The 21,256-nt window shown below is 44.6% G+C and overlaps 1 protein-coding gene across 2 annotated transcripts in view; it reads left to right on the forward strand.

Moving 5' to 3' along the window:
- Positions 1–21,256, forward strand: part of scube3 (signal peptide, CUB domain, EGF-like 3) — a 66,781-nt gene that overhangs the window by 22,883 nt on the left and 22,642 nt on the right. For both annotated transcript variants that reach the window (XM_047595357.1, XM_047595365.1), the window contains exons 4-6: positions 5,608–5,742; positions 16,156–16,302; positions 17,546–17,662. In XM_047595357.1, coding sequence (XP_047451313.1) covers positions 5,608–5,742; positions 16,156–16,302; positions 17,546–17,662 — 399 coding nt within the window. The remainder of the gene's footprint in view (positions 1–5,607; positions 5,743–16,155; positions 16,303–17,545; positions 17,663–21,256) is intronic.

Raw genomic sequence — 21,256 nt, forward strand, 5'->3', positions numbered from 1 at the left:
GAAAACCAGATGCAGGAAGGCTATTAGTTCCCCAGTATAGCGCGAGAGTCCCCGCATTTATGACCAATGTGTTTTGGTTTGGATCCTGCAGAAACCCAAATATACTCTCTTAACGTTGCACTAGTTCGTTAAACTCTCTCTCAAGTCCATTAATATCATACGCATGTGCACTAACTTTCCTTTCAACCTCAAATGACATTCACGTCTATATGGAGCTAAAAGACACAAATAAAGATGTTTCTTGCGCTCCCATAAGTAGAAATGCCACATGAAGCCTGAGTGTGAGTCACTGGAAGAAACAAAGGCAGGCTTGGAATAGACGGTACAGATGTTTTACAGATCACCACAGGAAGAGCTTTTGTCACTGTGTTGTTTACTTATATTCATCATTTTCGCAATTCAGTCAATCAGAACATGTTGTTCCCTTTTGCCGGAGAGCTGATTTGGGGCTCCGCACACATGGCTTCGGGGCCGGGTTCTTTTGATTTCTATTGACCAACACTGATTTGGTTTGTATTGATTCAGCAGAGCGCAATTCCCTTCGCAATCTATAGGGAAATGAATGCCCTTTTACTTTAACCTTCCCCAAAGACGTAACATGATCTATAACACAAAAGCAATGTCATTACATCTTTGGAGTGGTCTTCTGAAGAACAGCTTTGGAGGGGCAACTCAAGAAAGGTCATGTCGGTTAACACTGTTTAGTGTTTTGCTAATGCCTGTAATTGCACAGAGTGATTGTTTTTTTGGGGGTTTTTTGCCTCTCACATTGAGAGACATGGCAGTCTTTTACTAGATGAACTTCCTCTGTTATCTAACACAAAGTGTCTGAGTTGTCGCCTGGCTGAGCCGAACTGGTGCTCTTGTAATCCTTTGGGATCATATTGCAAGGCTGGCTAATCAAATCGGAGGTTTCAGACTGATGTATTATTGACCGGGTTCTGATGGGGAAAAAGTAGCCATCAAAGACCTTCACGCTGATTTGCTCTGCAGCCTTTTAAATGCATTCCTTTTAAGTACATTGGCCACTCTTCCAAAGCGGTGAGGATAACCTCCAGACTCCTCACATGGGCAGGGAATATTTGTAACAGGATGAGGTAGCTGTTACCATAGGCTTTAGCTCCCGAATGTGTAGGATTGAGCAGGGCAGCGATGATCAGGTTAACACCCAGAGGGGTTCGGGATAGTTCGCTGCTAGGGCTTAGCACTAAACTGCCTCGCTTTCTCGCTGTAGATGTAAACAGCCAACTTTCTTAGCAGTCACTTTTATTTTGTTGTTACTTGCACAGATCGGGCGAGGACAAGGCAGCCTCTCCATAGCTCAGCTGAGGCGCTGGAGTGACGAGTTAAAGGACAGATGTGAGACTGGTGCTTTTCGCTGGCTCCTGAAAACCATCGAGTCACTCTCGCTCTGTCTCTTTCTTCTCTTGAGGTTCTTTTTCTCCCATCCACCATGAAATGAACAATTCCAGCTGAGCCCACTGGCGGGGCTTTCGGGGAAACTCAAGCCTGAGATTGGTCTGGAGGACGTAAGCGTGTAGCAGACAGCGAGCTATCAGACATTACTGCAGGGCCTCTTGCCTTCTTGGCATAGCACTGTCTACCCAAATACTTATCCTGGGTTTTGTTTTTAAAATACTTCCAGACTTGTTTTGGAGGAACAGCGGAATACCATTTAGCATGATCTTAGATCATAGTTTTTCAATTAGGAAAGAACTCTTTGAGACATTGGACGTGGAATTGAAGTCTGTGATTATTTACCTAAATGGTTACCTGGGAGACGAGCCCAGAGCCGAAAGGCTCCAAATTCAGTGAAACCTTTACCGGTTTCGTCAATGTATCTACATAAAGATCAAGCCTGACTGCTGAGTTCAAGACAAAATGCTACAGTAAACACAGATTTTATTCGTGTTTGCTCAGCAGATGTGAATCAGTTAGCTGTATTGAAACAGCGGGTCAGGCAGACAGGAAGGGCTGGAACTAATAAATTGTTCAAAGCTAAATACTGTAAGTGTCTAAGACTCGCAGTCTGCAACAGTCAACCACACTTCTAATGATTTAAGAGAGTGTGTGCTCGGCAGATGAAAGATTGGGACTTCCTGCTGCATATCAGTTCATACACACTCGGCTGACAGGTGAGATCAGAGCGAGGCTCAAAGCTTAACTAGTAGCTAGTTTCAGCGCGCGTGCCCTCGTTTTTGTCGCGGTCCCTGTCGTATTACTGAACCCCAGAAGCTACGGGGAGAAAGAGCGAGAGGAAATCCTGTGATCCTGTTTAAAATGAGACGTTTTAATTGGAGCTCTCTGCATATGCGCCATTCCTTCCTCACCGACGCCTGTTCATGTGCGGGAGCGGCGAGGTCGGCTCCTACAGTCGCCCAGCTGTTTTGCTGCCGATCGCCGCACATGGCTCCGTTTTGCTGCCTTATTAAAGAGTGTGTGCCCCTTCAGCTCCTGTAAATGAAATGCCCAAAGAGGCCAGTGTCCGTTCACTCACCTCCTTGTCTCTGCTCTGTCTAGACCACAGAGACAGTTCTGTGTGATCCAGACAGAAGCCAAGCAATTGCACGAATGCGTGGACAGCTTTGTCGACAGATAGCTGCCGTTTTTCACTCTCGTACCCCCACCTCCCCTGCAAAACAAAAAAGAGTCCTGAAGTCCCCGAACCTTTTTAAAAAAGCAGCGAAAGATTTCTTCAAAATAAGGGTTCAGGAGTTTCTGTAAGGCAACCACCGTGTTTACATGGCTCTAAAGCTCTGCGCAAGGCCAAATGTTATATATACAGTCAAGGCTATCTGAGAAACCAGCGGACATGGCCTCCGCAAACACAACCAATCTCTTAATCTCTCTCTCCGTTTGAACCCTCCTTTTCCCTTCGTCCCCTCAAGTGAAGCGGGGATAAAACAGAGACATGTCTCATTTTTCAGGAGTGAGGCAGCCCTTTTAACTTGATTAAGACACTTTTTTTTTAATCCTCTCTAGAGAATTTTTAAAAAATGTTTTAAGTCCAAATAACATGAGCACTTCTCCTGGCCATGCCAGAACCCCTTTCCGCTTGGAAATATTTGCTTTGGACGCCAGCCTTGCCCAGCACACAACACAGGCAATTATGGCAGCTATTTAAACAGGGGAGATCTACTGACAGGCGACGCCTCATTTGGAGGGATGAAGGAATCAGGAAATGAAACCTTCATTGATGCGCTGAGGGTATGGAAAGAGAATTCTCCCGGTTCTGTCTGAGGCTGGTTGCATATCTCATGGCCATTTTGTGCACGCGTTCAAGACTGTTGTATTTCTGTAGCCTTTGCATGTTTGAATTTTTTAGGTTTGCGCGAGTCAAAGGGAGGGAAGCAGACCGAAAGAGAGAGATGTTATAGGTATGTCGGGACGCTTCCCTCTGAGTCGTGGAGGTTTTATTTTGGTACCTGCTCATAGTTTATCTGCAAAGGTGCAGCTGTAGGTTGGTGGCAGCTTTCGTCAGCTCAAAGGTCTTCTCTCTGTGGCTGCCACTTTCATGATGCAGAGATGACACCGGGAGGTCAACGCCAAGCAGCCACAAAGTTGAATGAAAGCCTTTCCCCAAATTGTCCTCCCTTTACCCTGAGTTTATGTCTGAATTTTAACTTTAACTTTGCAGGACATTTTTTTATTATTATTATTTTTTTTTTTTACAAGGCTCTGCTTCACTTGGTTGCAGAGTGATGCTTTTCCCATTTACGTCAGCCGACACAACACACTGTTTTCAGTGGAAAGAGACAGTTTCTCTGATGGAATGTGAGAACGGGACAGCAGACTTGGCAGGCTGACATGGGTCATGAGCGCTACCTGCCACTGACCTACTTATCAGCCTCAGAGGTTTCTATCTAGTCAGGTGTCAGGTTGTGAATGCACTCTGCGAGTGTTTATGCATTGGTGAATCCACATGTCTGGGACTTTGTGTGTGGAAAAATGAGAAAGAAGAGGACAGAGAGAAGTTTAATTTCTGACTCTGCCTGGGCTGAGAATTCCCCAGAAAGGAAACTTAATCTAGAGGCCTTCTCAGACTGGACAAATAGACAGTAAATTAGTTTCGCATGACAGTTTATTAAAAAAAAGTCTTGTATATACAGCAGATTATTAATGCATTGAGCAGAGGGATGGATAAGGTTCCAGTGTGGTCAGTAGGAAGGGACTGGAGCCCAGGTCTCCGGGGGAAGGAAGAATATGGAGTGTCATCTCCAGAGCTGCACCTCAGTCACGCACAGGGGAACTCTGTGCTCACCGGGACTGATATTGCGCAAGGGCTTTTATTTTGAAAATAAACAAATATGTCAAAAGATTAATAGATGATCCACTGCTTTCCATTTGTTTTCTTTTGCCACAATTAGCTTGGGGAGCTGCGTGTCACTGGGAGGGAACAAACGGAAGAACATAATTCATTAGCAACTCTCATTTGTTGTCCGTTTCCCTTTATTGCCGCGTGGCAGAACAATGTCCTGTTGATGTATACCCTCGAGGTGGATTCACACCCAACTCAAAAAAAATACAATAAAATAAAACCCTCTTGTTTCAATCTCTGCTGTTCCTGCCTCACCTCCCTCTCGCTGCATTCCTCCTGTCAGGGGGCTGACAGACACTCGTCATCAGCAGGTACTCTGGCCCAGGTGGATCAGGTTTCCCACTTGCCAGGGGTTTGTGCTGCATGTGCATTTTTATGGCTTAGTGCTGCACAGTCGGAGGTTTTCAGTGCGGCTCTGGTGTGCTGCCATGTCAGATAACCATAAAGGCTCAGGCGACCTCCTCACACAGCTTAAGACAACTCCTCGAGTTTTTCATAACATGTATTTTGCGCCTTGAGTTTTCTCTTTGCGTAACATTTGCACCCAGACTAAGTTGGTCTTGAAATGAAAGGGGGAAAAAAAAGAAAAAGAAAAAGACTCAAAATGCATTTGATTTCTTGACAAATGAATTTGAATTCATTACTTTGTATCAAAAGGGAAAGAGGAGCACTATATGCTTTTGGGCTTCGTGCACACAGTGAAATATCTTAACAATAATAACATAGATTGATGTGAAATCTTGCACGAAGATCCCCGGAGTGCTAATAAGAAATCACCCTGTTTTTCCTTGTAGAGAAGTGAACTGGACAAGTTAAAAATGCCTGACACCTTCTTCAGAATATTTGGTACATACAGTATGTTCAAGCTTCCCCACATATCCTTAAGTATTGCCTCACTTTTCCTCTTTCTCTTACTTTTTAAAAAATATCTTGCAAAATGAGCTGCCATGACAGTTGTGTAGCTACAGTGGTATTCTGCACAGGAGGATTTTTTAACCAGTCACTACCCATATAGCACCAATGCTTTCATTTCCTATATACTAATACCTGCAGATGTTGATATGCCAACACTTAGTGAGAAGTACAGCGACAGTACTGTTGTTTCAGATATGTTTAATTTTCCAGACCTCACTTTTGCTGTGCTGCTGCTGCGTGCCTGTTTCTGCTTTACTTCCACATTAAATGGGTCAGGATTTTGATCCCAGACAACCTTCAGACAGATCCGTGTAATATTTGCTGTGCTGTGAAGCACTCTTAATAATCCTTGTTTTGTGCCTGTCTCCTGGCAGATGTGGACGAGTGCTCGGAAGGCAACGGCGGATGCCAGCAGATTTGTGTCAACATGATGGGCAGCTACGAGTGCCGGTGCCGAGAAGGCTTCCTTCTGAGTGACAACCAGCATACCTGCATCCAGAGACCTAAAGGTTATTCACAGCAGACACGCACATGTGGGAAGAATAAGATGAAACGTGACTTTTTTGGTTTGGATTTAAACATTTTCTTGGGGAAAGTTTAAGTACGTAGTTGAAGTAATATTTGGATGATGATAGTACACAGCGTATATTCAAAATGTAAATGTTGGGGTTATCTCTTTTTATCTGCTCCGGCTGGAATCATTATGTTTTAGGCCAAAGGTCTTCAACAGGGGGTCCATGACCCCTCGGGGGTCGCAAAGTCTTTGGTTGATTAGACATTTTTTTATACATTTTTGTTTTTTTATTATCCATTTTCCCCCACAAGTTTAAATAGTTTAACATGAATCTAACATATTTTAATGAAGAGATAGCTTAATATTGGATTCAAAGTGATAATGTATATTTATAAATAGCACTAGGCTGATTTTAATAGAGTAGGTAGGGGGTCCCTGCCTAATTTTTCCATCAGTTTGGGGGTCCTTGGCCTGAAAAACGTTGAATATTGACCTCACAAAGCAAATATTTGATCATAATTCAGAATTTCACACAATAATTTTGACAAAGTGTTACCACAGACGACTAGCATGAGTTGGTCCAGGAGGGAAGGCCTCCTGTTCCCTTGGTAGTCAACTACAGACTCATGGTTTTGCTGATACTGAGCTTCAGGTGGTAAATCCCTTTAATCTTTCTACGTTTACATGTATCATAAGAGTCTGGACTGAATTGGACATAAACTGCAACTAACTCGACTGGTTGGTAGAGGCAAACAAAGCAAGAGACAGTAATTCTGCTTAAATAACATGATGGGTTGTTTAAACTGAGAACGGGATCAGCCCTGACAGGCCTACGTGAAAGGTGAAAAAAGGTAAATCTCCAGTCTGAAAGGGGAAAAAAGGGAAGAAGAAGAAGAAGAAGAAATCTTTTTTTTTCTGTTTTCCACCCACCCTTTTAAATTGAACCAATCTACTGCTTGGCAGCATTTTAAGGTATCTGTGGTATGAGAGTGGCCTGGGGGGAACTGAGAGCAGAGAAAACAATTAAAGGTGTAGCCTGGGGCCGACACACCTCTTGTTTATAGAGCGTTCCTGTGGGATGGAGACGTGACAGGAGGAGAAGAGCCAACCTGCTCTGAGGTTTACCCACCAGACTCCGGAGCACCACGGACATGCACACATTTATGTAACGTTTTAGCCGTATTTAAAGGCAAAGTAAGCTGTCAGGAAAATGTATCTCTGGTCCGCATGCCATCTTGTTGCAATTTTCTTCAGTGGCCACGTCCACGAAAAATTGTGGTTGTCGTTTGTAAGAGGTCCACTCTAGTGGATTACACAAACAATATGTTTTGTTTCGCAGCATTTTTCACAAACCTGCTGATTTGCATTTAAACTGGTTTCAACCTGTTTCTTCTGTAGTTGTAATTTCATTATGGTTGCTGGATTTCAATTCCTGTTATTTCCTTATGCTGATGTTGTCAGTCTACAATACCACTGCTGCACATAATTTGACATTTTCTGAGAGCAACAAATCTAAAGAAACAACGTCTCCAGTGGTCTGGGTGGCCCTTTCCCTGAGTGGATGTTGTTAAAAAAGCAGAGGAGAAATGTTTTCGACAACTCCACATTTTAACATCTTAACTTGTTTGTAGCTTTTACGAGATCAAGACGTGATGTCCCTCCAAAAGTGGAAGCTAGTTAACCTAGTTTGCTGCTGCTGTTAGCGCCGGCTTCCGCTTTGATGGGATTTGTCGTCACCCTCGCTGTTGTTGTGGTTCCTGCTGGTGTAGGTCCTTTAACTGCAGAGAGATGAAGGACATTTTCGTTGATCAAACAAATCAAAACAAACACCACTAACTACTTGGAAAATCCAAATTTCAGTTTGACTTTTAAAGCAGACACGCTGTAATGGTGGATATTTCGGTTGATGGAAAAATAATTGGTTTCCAGTGCTTCTCTTTGTTGTGCTGTTCCTCTGTAAGATGGGCTTCACGGCCTACGCTCCCTCTGTTCTTTATTCAGTACATTTCATCTGTAAAGCTATTTCTTTACAAGTGACAAAATTAACAGTTGTTATCATAAAATGCATTTATTGAATGAGTCGTTGTCCATCTGTCATCGGATTCCTCTTGTTGTTGCAGATACGTTCTTGTTCTTCTCCTTCTCGTTCAGAAAGCCCGGACAGCACATGCAGCAGGATCCGAGTGCCTCTTTGTCTCTGTCCTCCTCGTCTCTCCTCTGTCTTTTGCAAGATAACTGCTCGTGCTGGGACTCATTAGCTGGCGATGTTCCTAAGTCCCCTGGATGTTGAAATGAGGATCTTGGAAGTCTGGTTTATGGGATCAGTCTGGCCTAGTGAACTGTCAATGTTTACGTTTCATAAACGCAGTGTTTTTTGAGTGGAGTGAAAAGCCGGATCATGTGTTTCAAAGCCCTACTACTATATTGATGCTGTCAGAAACGGACTGTGTGCAGCGATGTGATCTCACCAAGCTCCCCGTCTCTCTTTCGTTTACCCTCCCCTTCTCGATAAATGCCCCTGGTTCCCATTCATCTTCCATTTTAATATTAATTTTGTCCTTATTGCTTCCAGATGAGACGCGTTTGGAGCGAGAGATTAAAGCCACCGTAAATCTTCAATCTTCCTTCACTCATCAGATCTGCCGCCCTGTCATTGTTTCATTATTTGTCAAAGAGACAGAACAACTAGTCATCTGCTTATTGTTACTGCTCTTATTACAACAGAGTCTGTGTGTGTCTGCGGGGAAATGGAAGTGGTGAGGAAGAACCCTTGCGGAGTTATTGGGCAACAGTGCTGCAGAATTGCTGCAGACGTAGCTCTGTTTGCTCGCTGAAACATTATGCACGAGTGGCTAAGAAAAAAAAAATCATTGAGAAAATGAAAGCTGATTTAATCTGCCTGCCAAGTCAGTTTAAATGCAGCCCTCCATCCATTCTGCCAGCTCTCCTCTTAAAGAGCAAAGCCTGGGGTGCAGTTTGCTCATGAGCTTTATTGTTCTCATTAAAAAGACATCAGCTTTCCATTTCTTCCATTAATGGGTCAGGTGTTCCCTGGGCAACTTCTTGTGGGCTTTCTGGGGACAGTGGAGAGCTGGTCACTGCAGCGCCCTCCGCCACCGGTCTGTTTCCCCTGCTGGTAGCAAGCCCTTGTTAGCAGTGAGCCTGTGCCAATTAGGCAGCAGGGGTCTGCCAGCCTCTCAGCTAATGACAGGGCTGCTGCTGGCCTGTCTCTTATTAGACCTGCCCCTACCCCCCTCGGCAGGAATAACTTTGGCCAAATGAAGGCTTCATCGTGTAGCTGGCCAAAACGTAACAGTTCATTTATTCTCCCCAAACATTTCTTCCAGTCATGAAATAAAACCTTTCAAAGGCCAGCCAAGGTGCTTAGCGGTTGATAGGAATGCCATTTAGGTCAAGAAGGGTTCCACTGCTCTGCATTTGATTTATTATCTCTTTTATATAGGAGGATGACAGGGACGTATGTGTGCGAGACGGGATCCAGCACATTGGAATTCAGGAATTTCAGGCTCAAGTCAGCCCACACGTCCATAATTTCAGTCCTGTACATTTTTGAATATCCGGTAGGGCAATTACAAACGTGTGCACTGATGGGCGGTTATGGAAGTCACATATAGCCACTGAGATGTATACATTCAGTCCATTTGTCTTCAGCTTAAAACACATAAATCAAAGTTAAATGACCGGAATGATCAGGATTCATTTTGAGGCGGTGCAGCAGAAAGGGGAAAGTTTAAGGGGAGGTGTAACGTTTAACAAGGAGTCGGGTCCATTGGATCAAATTTCCTGTCACTGCCAATCAGTGTGGCTCGCAGTTAAGCGTGGCTGGCATTGTAGGGAAATTTGCAGAGAAGCAGCAAGGGGTCTTAAAGTTCACACCAGCCTGATGATTGCATACAAGTGTCTAAAGCTCACTGCAGAGAATAATTTGATTTCATGAGCCCCGAGGCTTTACTGTCACCTTTCACTTCCGCAGGAATCGACAATAGGCCTCTGCATTTACATCTCCCAAATCAGAAACAGATGGACATGAATGAGCTGCATGCAGGGTTTGCAGTCATGCAAAATGTATCTTGTGTCCACAGAATCCACAACACTGCAGCGCAGTACTTTCCATTTGACGTTCAAGTCATCGTTGCCAACCGACGCAACCTCTACCTAGAATATTAGAAGAAAAAAAAAATGAGGGAACAATTTCCTTCAAAAATGAGCTTTATTGCTTCTTATCAGTCCCCCCTTGTGCACGCATGCGTTCCCTTTTCTCCGTACAGTAGAGCTTTTCTTTCCAGGGACTGTTTACTTCGCCCAGTGAAAACCTCTTCCTATGTTTATAACTTTCATTAGCTTCCCACAGGGGTGCAGCTAATCTCTCTCTCGCTCACTCTTTCTCAAATTCAAATATGAGCACAAAAGACAAGACGGACAAAATCACACACGCACACCTGCGCACACAAGCACACACAAGCGCACAGCTCAATAATTTTCAATTTAATCCTGCTGGAGGCACATTCAGACACGTTCTGTTATGACATTTAGATACTGTGGCGTGACGTTTTCAGGAAGTGTGTTTTTTTTGTTTTTTTTTTTTTCTTAGTGCTGGCTGTGGCAGCAGAATGACGAATTTACCGATAAATGTGATCAGATTCATGATAAATGGCTGTATCATACTCCTCCTCTCATCTTCTGCAACTGCTTGTCTTCTGGAGCCTATCTCTGCTGTCACTGGGCGAAAGGCGGGGTGACACAGGTCTCCAGTCTATCACAGGGCTAACACAAAGAGGCAGACAACTATTCATACCAACACCTACGGCCAATTTAGAATCAATGAACCTAACAACGCGTCTTTGGACGGTGGGAGGAACCCACACAGATACAGGGAGAACATGCAAACCGCACACAGAAAGGCTCCGAACCTTCTTGCTATGAGGCATCAGTGCTAACCACCACACTCTCAGTTGGTTTTCCTGTAGAGCCACGGCATTCATCCTCATTTGAAATCAGAACCCTGTTTAATTTCTTTATTTGGTCCCGTGGATGTAGTAACCTACTTTCCTTCAAATGTAATATCGATTTGGCAGTTTCACATTTTAATTTAATGAAGTAACGCACTGATAAAGGGCCAGTTTCCATCGCTCCACTGTTGCTGCTCTCAGTATCTAAGGCTCAAATCTCGATGTAAGCATTCGTATTTGAAAGAGTTTTTATGTACGTTCATTTCTCGCTGGGTTGGATGTCCCATCGTGAAGGAGCCGGTATGGTTATAACATGTCCCCCCGTTGGTTCTCAGTAGGCCTGCCTGCCTGTCTGTCTGTGCACTGGCCACAGAACTGTTTTTACAAGTGCAGAAGTCGCTGCTCCATTGCTCTGCAGCCCAAGCGTATAACCAGGCTCTTTTCCTATTCTAAGGAAGTGGAGCAAAGGCTTTTTGCTGCAGAGACGAAGACAAGGGGGACACTTTTTTGTCCCCTTTGTCTTTCTTTCCACCCCTCCTGTTTGCTCGATTCTCTCCCTCTGCCTCTCTCCTACATTATCTCCCCTCATCTTCTTTGTCCAGACTTTCACAGGCCCCATGCCTCCACTCACCCCCAACCTCCCCCGCCCTTTAACAAATATACATCAGTGGCTTTGGCTTTAGCAAACGTTGGCTGCCTTGCCACTGAATTCTCCGTACCTCATTTGAGACGGGCATCCTTTTTGCTCGTGGGTTTGTTGAAGGCCATCTCTAAGCTGGCCAGCCCGGCATGCTGCTGTGGACTGCCAGAGTGCCAGTGGGGTTTTTCCACTAACACTTGGCTGTCATGGCTTTAGCCAGAGACTCAGATGGAGCTCTGCAGAGACAGATGCCTTCTTCAGCTGCCTCTTGCTTTGATTTTTGGAAAGAATGCGGCCCCGTAATGACACACTGGGTCTCATGTCTTTTGTATCTCGTTATTGGAGAAAGCCTCGGCCTGGATGGTGCTCTGCTGTGTTGTCTGCTCTGCTGAGAGGTTGCCTGGCTCCTCTGGGACCGCACAATGAGGCGACCTTGATAGAATGAGAGGAAGAGTGAAGGGTAGAATGGCGCGTCCCCAGCAGGTGCTGCACAACTGTCTGTGACACAGATGGGCAGACGCTCACTCACAAATACGTGTGCCACATGCATACATTATGCAAATACACTTTTGTGTCGATGCATATGCATAACTTAATTTGGGCGTGCTCACACGCATGCACACAAAGTTACCGCAAAACACACATTTGTTACAAACTAAATTAGAAAGGGCAGATCCTTCAAAGCCTTCAGGATTGTAGCTAGTCTCCGCTGATAGAGTATGCATGTGCTTCCTTTCTTTCTGGTTGCACGAAATACTAAAATAAATCTGACAGTCCAGAATCTCTGCTGTCTTTTCCATTCTCTAGTTGTTTATGCCTTTAGTTGCTCCTCTCTGGAACCAAGAGAGAAATTATAAGCCTCAACAAGGCCTCTGGGAGCAGCAGAAAATCAGACGACCCAAACAGTAGCACTTGGATGGACTCTCTCTGCTCTCTATGAATGGAGTCAGCGGGGAAGAGCTGCTTCCTTGACCGACCCGCTGCCCCGTTGCTCCGTCTGACCATCTGCGTTGCGGCTCAGCCCAACTCCGTCCGGCTCTTTCCCATTCTCCTTTCCATGCGCTGACATTTTTATCCTCCTATTAAAACTTTTAAGGGCCCATTATCTAAGAGGAAGGAATGCTGCTTTAATAGTGTGGTGGCTCCATGCGTAGGCCCCTTCTTTTCAGTTTGTATCCACCCAACAACTTACTGGCTGCTTAATGTTCTCCAGCAAAGAGGGGACCGTCTCCCCTCTGAGATGTATGACAGCAGCTCAGCACGGACCATGAGCCCCCTTTTCACTGCCCCAAGCACTCAGAGCAGACTATAAACCCTTGGCATGCCTTCCACTACTTCATACCCATTGTTTCAGTCTCCCCACTACATGGTTCTCAAGTTTAAGAGAGCTCGGAGCACTGTGGTGAAGAACTTGTGGCCTCCTTGGATCTTTTGTTCGAGGATCACAGGCGTTGGCATCTTAGTCGGAATTGTTAACTTTTCTTTCCTTTTCTTTTCGCACAGTTTCTCGTGTTACGTTAAAACTCATACGCTGCTGTTGAAAGTTTACTGTTGTTTATTTTCTTGGTAGGCAGGTTTCACCTCAGAAGGAAAGTCATACAGAGCCTGCAGCTCCTGTGTGTAACATGCGGTCCGGCACATTTCTTTTTAGCAAGATACAGATGTTTTACTGTGTCAGAAAATAGTATGTTTTTGCATTTTATTAAAAGCGGGTTCGGAGAGGGCAAGAGGAAACTGCTTGTGCATTGAGTTCATAGTGCCAGCCTCTGGCTCAGATAGCGATTCCAGCTCCAGTCGGTCTGTCCACACACGTCTCCATCCATTTAGACTGACTCATCCATGGAAGCTTTTGTCATCAATAAATCCTCAGCTACCTTCAAACTGACGTTCATCAGAACGGTTTGATGTGACCTATACTTAATGCTGTGTCCTGTGGGCAAAGCTGCTGATGTCACATATTAAGCTGTAATTCCACTAATGGATTTTCCTGTCTCAAAGTTTACCTACATCCGTTATGGGCTATTCTTAAAATCAATGAAAACTGTTTCCTTTATCAGCCCATCATGACGAGTTAGGGGATCCTTCATAAAAACTTCCGATTTATTTCATGTGAGAGAGTTTCTCAGTTTGAATATACTTGATGTAATGTTCCAGTGACGAATCCCCGCTCCGCACACAAGTAACTGCCTCTAAAGTTCACAAATTACCACTTGCATTTCATTAAGCTGATTTGTACAAGAGTGTGAAAAGTTCTAAAGGGTTTGTATTGGTTAAAAAATCTATCGCACAATTTTTGTTGTACAGATTGTATGTTGTTCTGAAATGTCTTAACATGCACAGGTCATTTATGGGCTTCTTGAAACAGAATCACCTCTGAACTTATGGTGCAGAGGTCACGACCTGTCCTGGCAGGATAAAGCTGTGGTTGCTCTCCTTTTGTTTTCTCGGTTAATTGCCGTGACCCATTTCTACCACCAAGTGCAGTAGTTTCACTGAGCTGTGTGAAAACCCATGTCCACTCTGGTCTGTTCTTTATAGCTGACGTTCGAACGGCTTCTTCTCAGACTTCTGGACTCTGTGTTCTTCCTACAAAGTGGTTGGTGATTGTTTTTATTAGTTTCTGCATATAGAGTTACATTTTATGGATCGGCAGATTGTTTTAGTTGATGGCGTCCATGATCGAGAGCTTCTTTTTTTTTTCTTCCTTTTATTATTCCGCTTCTTCACTTTCCCATCCACCTCCATATAAAAGGATGTTTTTCTTTACGCTTCCCACCATTTAGTAATGATAAAAACTGGAGGCCTTTTGGCAGCAAGTTGGAGGGAGCTGCACATGGTGGATGATAGCTGGGTCTGGGCTGGAGAAAAGGGCCATTGTGTCAACACTTTGGCTTTTATTGGTCCTCAGAGAGGTGAAGGCCCAGGTTTTGGCCCCAGCCCGACATGTTATTGATGGATGGGTCTGTAGCATTCGTGTGGAAGGGCTGCATAAAAATGAAGGGAGAGTGAAGTGGGGTTTGGGATGCATAATATAACCATAGTAAGTAATCGTTTCTTCATTGGGGACTGGCTGGAAATTCGAACCTTCATATATGTCTGTTTCTTGCCTCCGACAGAGACAAAGCACACATCTTACTTACCTGCGGTGAAATTTGCAGCACTTTAAAGCAGTTGCCCTGTCGATGCTTATTCATGGTCACTTCACTCAGTCCTGCCGTGCCTTTTTCATTTTGGCCCAGTGTTTGTTCAGCACTGAGTCTTTGTGTAGCCAGGAAGGCTGCTGTGGCCGTTAGTGTCTGATAGCTCACCCCGGTCTGCAAGAATGTCAGCAGCCCAGGCAGGAAAGTCTGAGAGGATTGCACGACCTTGTGACACTTATTGACAGACTTAAAGTGATGGACACCGTTTAACTACGAGGTCGGAATTGTCTGTCGCTAATTGTCAGCCCCTTGACATATACAAAGACCATGAAAGAATACGTTGCTGACATCAGCCATGAGTTAAAATACATAAAAAGGGGAAGTGAGCTTTTTTTTTTTGGCAAAACATGTGGAAAACAAGAGGGCATAATTAGAGGAGGTTACGGTGGCAGGATTTAAAGTACACAAACAAGTTAAAATTATGGACAGGATGATGTGAAAACGTGTTTCTGTCAAACTCAGACTGATTTTTCTCCGTAGCCCTTGAGGCAGGAATTGACTGTGAGACTGACGCACTGCATTTGGACCTTAGACGAAGGGTGCGAGAGATTGTGCGCGCTTTATTAGGTGTTGACACCTCCGCGCGCACATGCAAACGCTTCAATTTATAGCAGAAAGTTGGCTAATTAAGAAAGCTAGACCTCCAAGTACCCTTCAGTGTGACAGCAGATTTAATGAGACATTAATGGAGACGTCTTCCTGCTCGCTGCCTTCCCCCGTTCCAACAGAAGTAGACGGGGGGAAAAGAAAAGGGATCTGTTTGGTTTTTAATGAGGCAGAGAGCTGGGGTTTGTCACCGCAGCTGTAGCAGAGGCAGGGTTTCACGATGAATAAGTCAAATATCAGTGTACTCCTGCAAAGACGGCAGTGGTATCACGGTAGGGAGCAAAGCAGCAGGAACGCTGCTTCCATTTGTGTTATAATTCATGACACCAGGGTTTCACTCATGGAACAGCTCGCCTGGTGTCTGTTGTTCGTCTTCATCAACCTTTTATGCATCCCACAGAAATTGTGCATTTAGTGTCGTGTTTAGTGAGGCTTTCAACGACGATCGGGCCTTTCTTCACCGTCTTCATCTTGTGTTGCATTAAAGGTTTGTCACAATCCCGCAGAACTGCTTCAACCTTGATGACTCACGAAAATGAGCACCGACACTCTTATTTTAGTGCAATCCCTTTTGATCTCAGTCTCTGCAGGGAGAATTTTTTTTCCCCTCTGTGTTCCTCCTCTCTTTTCTTTATGGGGGATTACCTCAATTAAAATTACAGGTCTACGGGATCAGCTCCTGCTGGGAGTTTTATCCTTTCTCTTGGCAGCCTTCTTTTTATAGCCTGAAAAGACAGGGCATGTTCCAACAAGTGCTTGAATCTTTGTAAAAGGGGAACTGGGCATGTCAGTCACCAGCAGTAGGCATATGAGCCACTGAGGGTCAGAATGCGTGACAGGCATTTGAGCATTTTTAGGCCACTTAGCGCCTCTGTGATATTTAATTCAAAGCCACACTCTTGGTTTACTGAATGGTCTTTGACTTCAAAAACTGTGTGTAATCTGTGTGGCAGTTAAGAGATAAACTCTCTCCCCTGCTATTTTCTCAACAGTGCAAGCAGAAGGCACAAAGGAGGGACCCACCTGCATGGACAAGAATCACGGGTGTGCGCACATCTGCAGGGAGACGCAGAAGGGTGGCATCTCCTGCGAGTGTCGACCTGGATTCCAGCTCACCCGTAATATGAAGGACTGCAAATGTAAGTCATCTCAGCCTCAAGCACGAAGCAGTTCCTCCTCCTCCTCGTGTGCACATCGAAACACATCAGTGGGATGGTTTATGGGCTACGCGTGAAAAAGGTGACGGGGTTTGGAAACTGGCCGATGATGGATAATTGCGCTCATTCCGCAAATGCTTTCCAGCAGATTTGAAGTTGGCTCCTGACATTCGTGTTGCATTACCAAGCCGTGACTAATCTCCCGAATAGTCCTTGTAAAGGAAAACATGTTTATCAAATGAGGAGTGATCATTTACACAACCAGGGCAAGTGTGGAGGTTACTCGAAGGGGACCGCTCTGACGGACAGCGCACACTTCCTGTTGCTGTGCAACAGAGATCATCCTGTCAGAGCTGGGGCCAGGGCTGATGGGGGATTTGTCTGTGTTTGGATAAGGATTGGAGAAGTGTTATTCTATAGTTTTGCTGTGACAGCCCAGGAAAAGGGCAAAACGCGCTGGGATGGTAGGGTGCAGACAGGATGGCGGTAGAAGCCTCGGCTCGCTCGTGCTCTTTTTCACTCTGTCATCACAGGTGTGTTAAAAGTTCCGGGGTTAATGCTCCCCTCGCCTGCTAGCACATAAACGTGTTCGTACTTTGACACCCAAACATAGACCAGAAATGTCATGAACGGTGAAACTTCATTTGCCTTGTTGTTTAAAAATGTGACTTCTCAGTCCCTCTCTAGGTGCAATGTAAATCTGTAGCCAGGAGTTAAAAATTATTAGGTCTGGGGATGAAGTATTAATAAACCTAAGATAGCAGTATCAATAATTAACAGGGATTCAGCACTTGAGGTGGTGAATATGTAAATCAATACATTCCCTTCTTCCTGACACAGGTGGAACACGAGTCTGGTTGTGCCTACTTGGCATTTAATGAGCAAAGAAGGGTAAAGCGATGCCTTGAGTTGCATTGGTTTCTGGTGTGTTTGAGTCCAAAGTGTAATTCTTGGAAAAGCAAGAACAATACTTGCATTTGATACGGTGCCTTTGGAGCCGCGTGAAGATGCAGTTGTGCCTGCAGTAATTATGTCAAAGAGCAAATAGCGCAAGGAAACGGTGCATTAGACACACTCCTGAGGTTCCGAGTGTGGGTTGTAGCTCAATATCGTACCTTCTCTCACCGCTCATTTCCTCTCCACTGACTTTCAAATGCCCAGGAGTTATTCCAAATAGAGTGTGTATCATTTTCTTAGCGCGCGTTAACCGTGTGTCCTCTGATAGTGACGTGCAACTACGGAAATGGGGGTTGCCAGCACATCTGCGAGGAGACGGACAGCGCCCCCAAGTGCTCCTGCCACATGAAGTTCGTCCTGCACAGCGATGGAAAGACTTGTGTAGGTGAGTCATTACACCCCGATACCTCCACCAAGGGCGAGGAATAATGGCTTTTGAATGAGGAAACGAAAACTGCAAACGATTAACTCGGCACTGAATTTCCGACAGCAAATTTAATTATTGTTTGAAATTAGGTTTATGTGATAAAATGCGAGTTGAGAAACAGGCCTTGTTAGAGTAACTGTATCCCTGAGCCTTTTTTTCTCTTGTTGTGTGACATACGAGGACAAAAGGCTACCAGCCACTGTGCTTCTTTCCTCTTTGCTGCTGCTGCTTCTCCAGTAACCTCTTCAGTACCTGCATCTGCTTTGGTTTCTCTTTCTCCTCCTTTTTTTTTTTTTTTTACTGGACACTTTGCTTTTTCCTTTGTTTAACTCAGCCTTGTCAGACACACACCTTCTATTAGCTCTTGGGTCATTTCCTCCGCTGCATCCCACTGGGGATTCACTCACACACCTGACCTAACCCTCCACTGGCATTTATCAGTGTTTGCCTGAGCCGACTTAAGTTGAGTAAAAGTCATTCAGCTACTCAAGCATATTGAACCGTTCTGAAGGGCAGTTTTAAATCAGATGGGTACGTTCAGGCGCAGAAGAGTTAAAGTGGAGGTCCGGAGTGAAGAGTTTAGCCGTGCAGAAATGCGCAGATGTTTCATCAACAGCCGTGGAACATTACAAATAAAATTGGTCGGGTGTAAATGTGGGACGGAGGACAGGATTTCAATTTATTTGCCTATTCGAACAAAGTGTCATTAATAGTTTCTGTTTGCTATACAACCCCATTTAAACCAATTTACCCTGCACTTTAAAAGCTGTAGTAATCTGTAATGGGAGCCTAAGTGTGTTGGATGGGACGTATTTTCACGAAGACAAACAGTAATAGAATTAGAAGCTGCGCTTTTAGAGCCGACTGGTGAGGTGGTTGCTCGGTTTCGGCGGCTGTTAAGTTTGAGAGCTCGGTTTGGGTAGTGGCTGATTAGCTCAGTGTTTCTGGATGCCGCAGCCGAGATGAGAGCCAGACCTATGTCAAGGTCTTTGTCAGCTAACCTGCTATTATTGCCGTACCCTCCTAGGTCAGGGCGATGCCACAAAGTTGACCGCAACCAAATTATATGTCTTCTCCGGTCCTATTCAAGGCAGAGTGAATGTTCTTGTGCCAGATTAGGAAGCAGTCAGCCAGTTAAGATCTCTGATTTCCCCCCGCAGAGTCTGGGGTTACAGTGGCGGAGGGAGGGCTTCCCTGTGGCTGAGGCGGGGGCGCTCCATCTCACAGACTAGTTAATATAACCACAATAAAACAAACACTCTGCCAAATGAACCACTGACGAGAGAATGACTGACAAGGAAGATGTAGTAGCTTCAGCGAGGCACCACTGCTGTGATCCAGGCTGAACTCTGAGGTTTCCACCATTTACGAAATCATTTAAAAAACAATATATGCTGGAACTTTTGCGAGGGACAATTCACTTTGATGTGCACAGATTTTGCCGTTCCAGATTTTATCACAGCAATTTTAGTCCTCAAAGAAAATATGCAGACACTAAAGAAATATGCTTGTGAAAACAAAGTGCCTCCTGGTACATTCACACACGTCTGCATGACACATAGTGACGATCACCTCCAAGCCAACGCATTTGGAAACGGTAAATGATCTATAGCGTGTTCAGGGTATCCATAGAAATGGCACAAAGCGAAAACACTCTCCTGTTGCGGCCTCAGTATTGATTTGGAAACTGTTATGATTCATTTAGTCTGAGCATACTCCATCCAAAAGGTACACGGCACATGATTACAAAGCAGCTTTCGCTTCTTCGCTGGCTTTGTCGTTGGGCTGCATGGCTCGTTGAGCATGCTGCAGCTTCACTCTTCAGTGTTTCATTTTCATTCACTGTGCGGTGATTCTCCTCACCCAGGCTTGGGCATATATTTTAGAATAAGGCGCCATGTGCTTCTCTGTTTGGAAGTGTTTGTTCTTTACCCTTCCTCTCTCTCACCTCTGTTGATACTGTGCATACTGTAGGTAGACATTTTTGCGTCCGGGCGGCTTGCATTGGTGGCGCACGTCGACTGTCGACATACACGCATAAACACACACACCCTTGGAAGTCAGGCTTTCTTGAATGAAACAATTCTTAAAAAAATAATAAAATAAAATAAAAAATCAAGTTTATTTATGGAGTGTGTATCAAGTACGGTCAGATATCAGAAAGGAGCAGCCTTCATGTGGAAGCGTTCATGCTGTTAGCACAGCAAATCATAAACATTCACAAATAGCAGGCAGATGCAGACATGCTCAGGAGTTCGTTCATCTGAAGAGTTGGCCACACTGTGCAAGACGCACATACACACAGACTTGCATTTTATAATACAAACTGAAAGCTATACAAACAACCACACAAACATACATATCCTGCATGCATGCATCACATGCATGTAAACACACGTAGTCCAGGCATATGCCCATAACGTAAACACATTGCTCTCGTTTCGGGTGGTCTCTGCATTCATGCCGGTGTGCTCACATGTATCTCACAGTGCCCTGTCCTCTATCTGCTGAGAATCGCTGTGTCTGGATGCTGCATGTTGGGATTGGGACATGTTGGTAGTAAACTGTGCATGCTCTGTGGTGTTGCTGTTTGACCTGAGCATCTGTTTCTTCATCTGGCACATTCAAAAGAGCCGGGCGTGAATGCCAGAATGACCAGTGCGAAGAATACATGCTTCAGTTACCACCTTTATTTTGAAATTATCCCTTTGAAGGATTATGTAGCCGATAGCAATGGGGGATCCTAATAGACACGCAAATGGCCATTTTCTGTTTTACCGAGGCAAAAGCTCCACCTTTAATATGTCGTCTCATATATCATCTCTGAGCGCACGCGATATGTAAAGCCGAATATCTGCTCAGAGGTCTGTAGAAATGAGATTCTTTGGTCAAGCTTCACTTGCACAGTTTAGTGAATTAAAAGTCAGTCAATTAGACTCAAATTGACATCAACTGTACAGAAGGTGAACACAAAAAAGGCACTTAATGCCTTCTGAGATGCTTTTTAGTGACAGCACATCAGTTACACAGCTGGGGGACTGCCAGTGTTTAGAGACTTGACATAACAACCTAACAACATTAATTCTGCAATGGTCTGACCATAAAAGAGACCATAAAAGCGCAGACATGAATGTCCCTGACTTTATGCTTGCAGCACTAACCACCACTTGCTCTGTCTGTCGAGGCTCACAGTGCTCTCACTAACTAGCGAAAGCCTCATGTCACACGCAAACAACAAAACTGCCCTTTTGCCTGCGCTGCGTGCAGGATATTTGCATGACTGCATGCTGCAAGGTAACACTTTTGTCTTGAGATGTCACCGTTTTCAATTTAGACAAAGAACTGTCATTACCAGTTTTCTGTCAGGATTTGGAAAGTAATTACTGCTGTCTGTTCAGTTGTTACGGGTAAGAGGCTTTCTTTTCTTTTGCAACTACATAATGTCATTCTCTCATGTCATTATCCCCTCCTGCGGGCATAGATGAACATTAATTTTTTTTTTTAATGCAGGAGAAGTAGTCCCTTATTATCCATGCTGTCCACCTTACTCCC

Source organism: Mugil cephalus, chromosome 1 (genome assembly GCF_022458985.1).
Source record: "Mugil cephalus isolate CIBA_MC_2020 chromosome 1, CIBA_Mcephalus_1.1, whole genome shotgun sequence".
NCBI classification, from domain to species: Eukaryota; Metazoa; Chordata; class Actinopteri; order Mugiliformes; family Mugilidae; genus Mugil; species Mugil cephalus.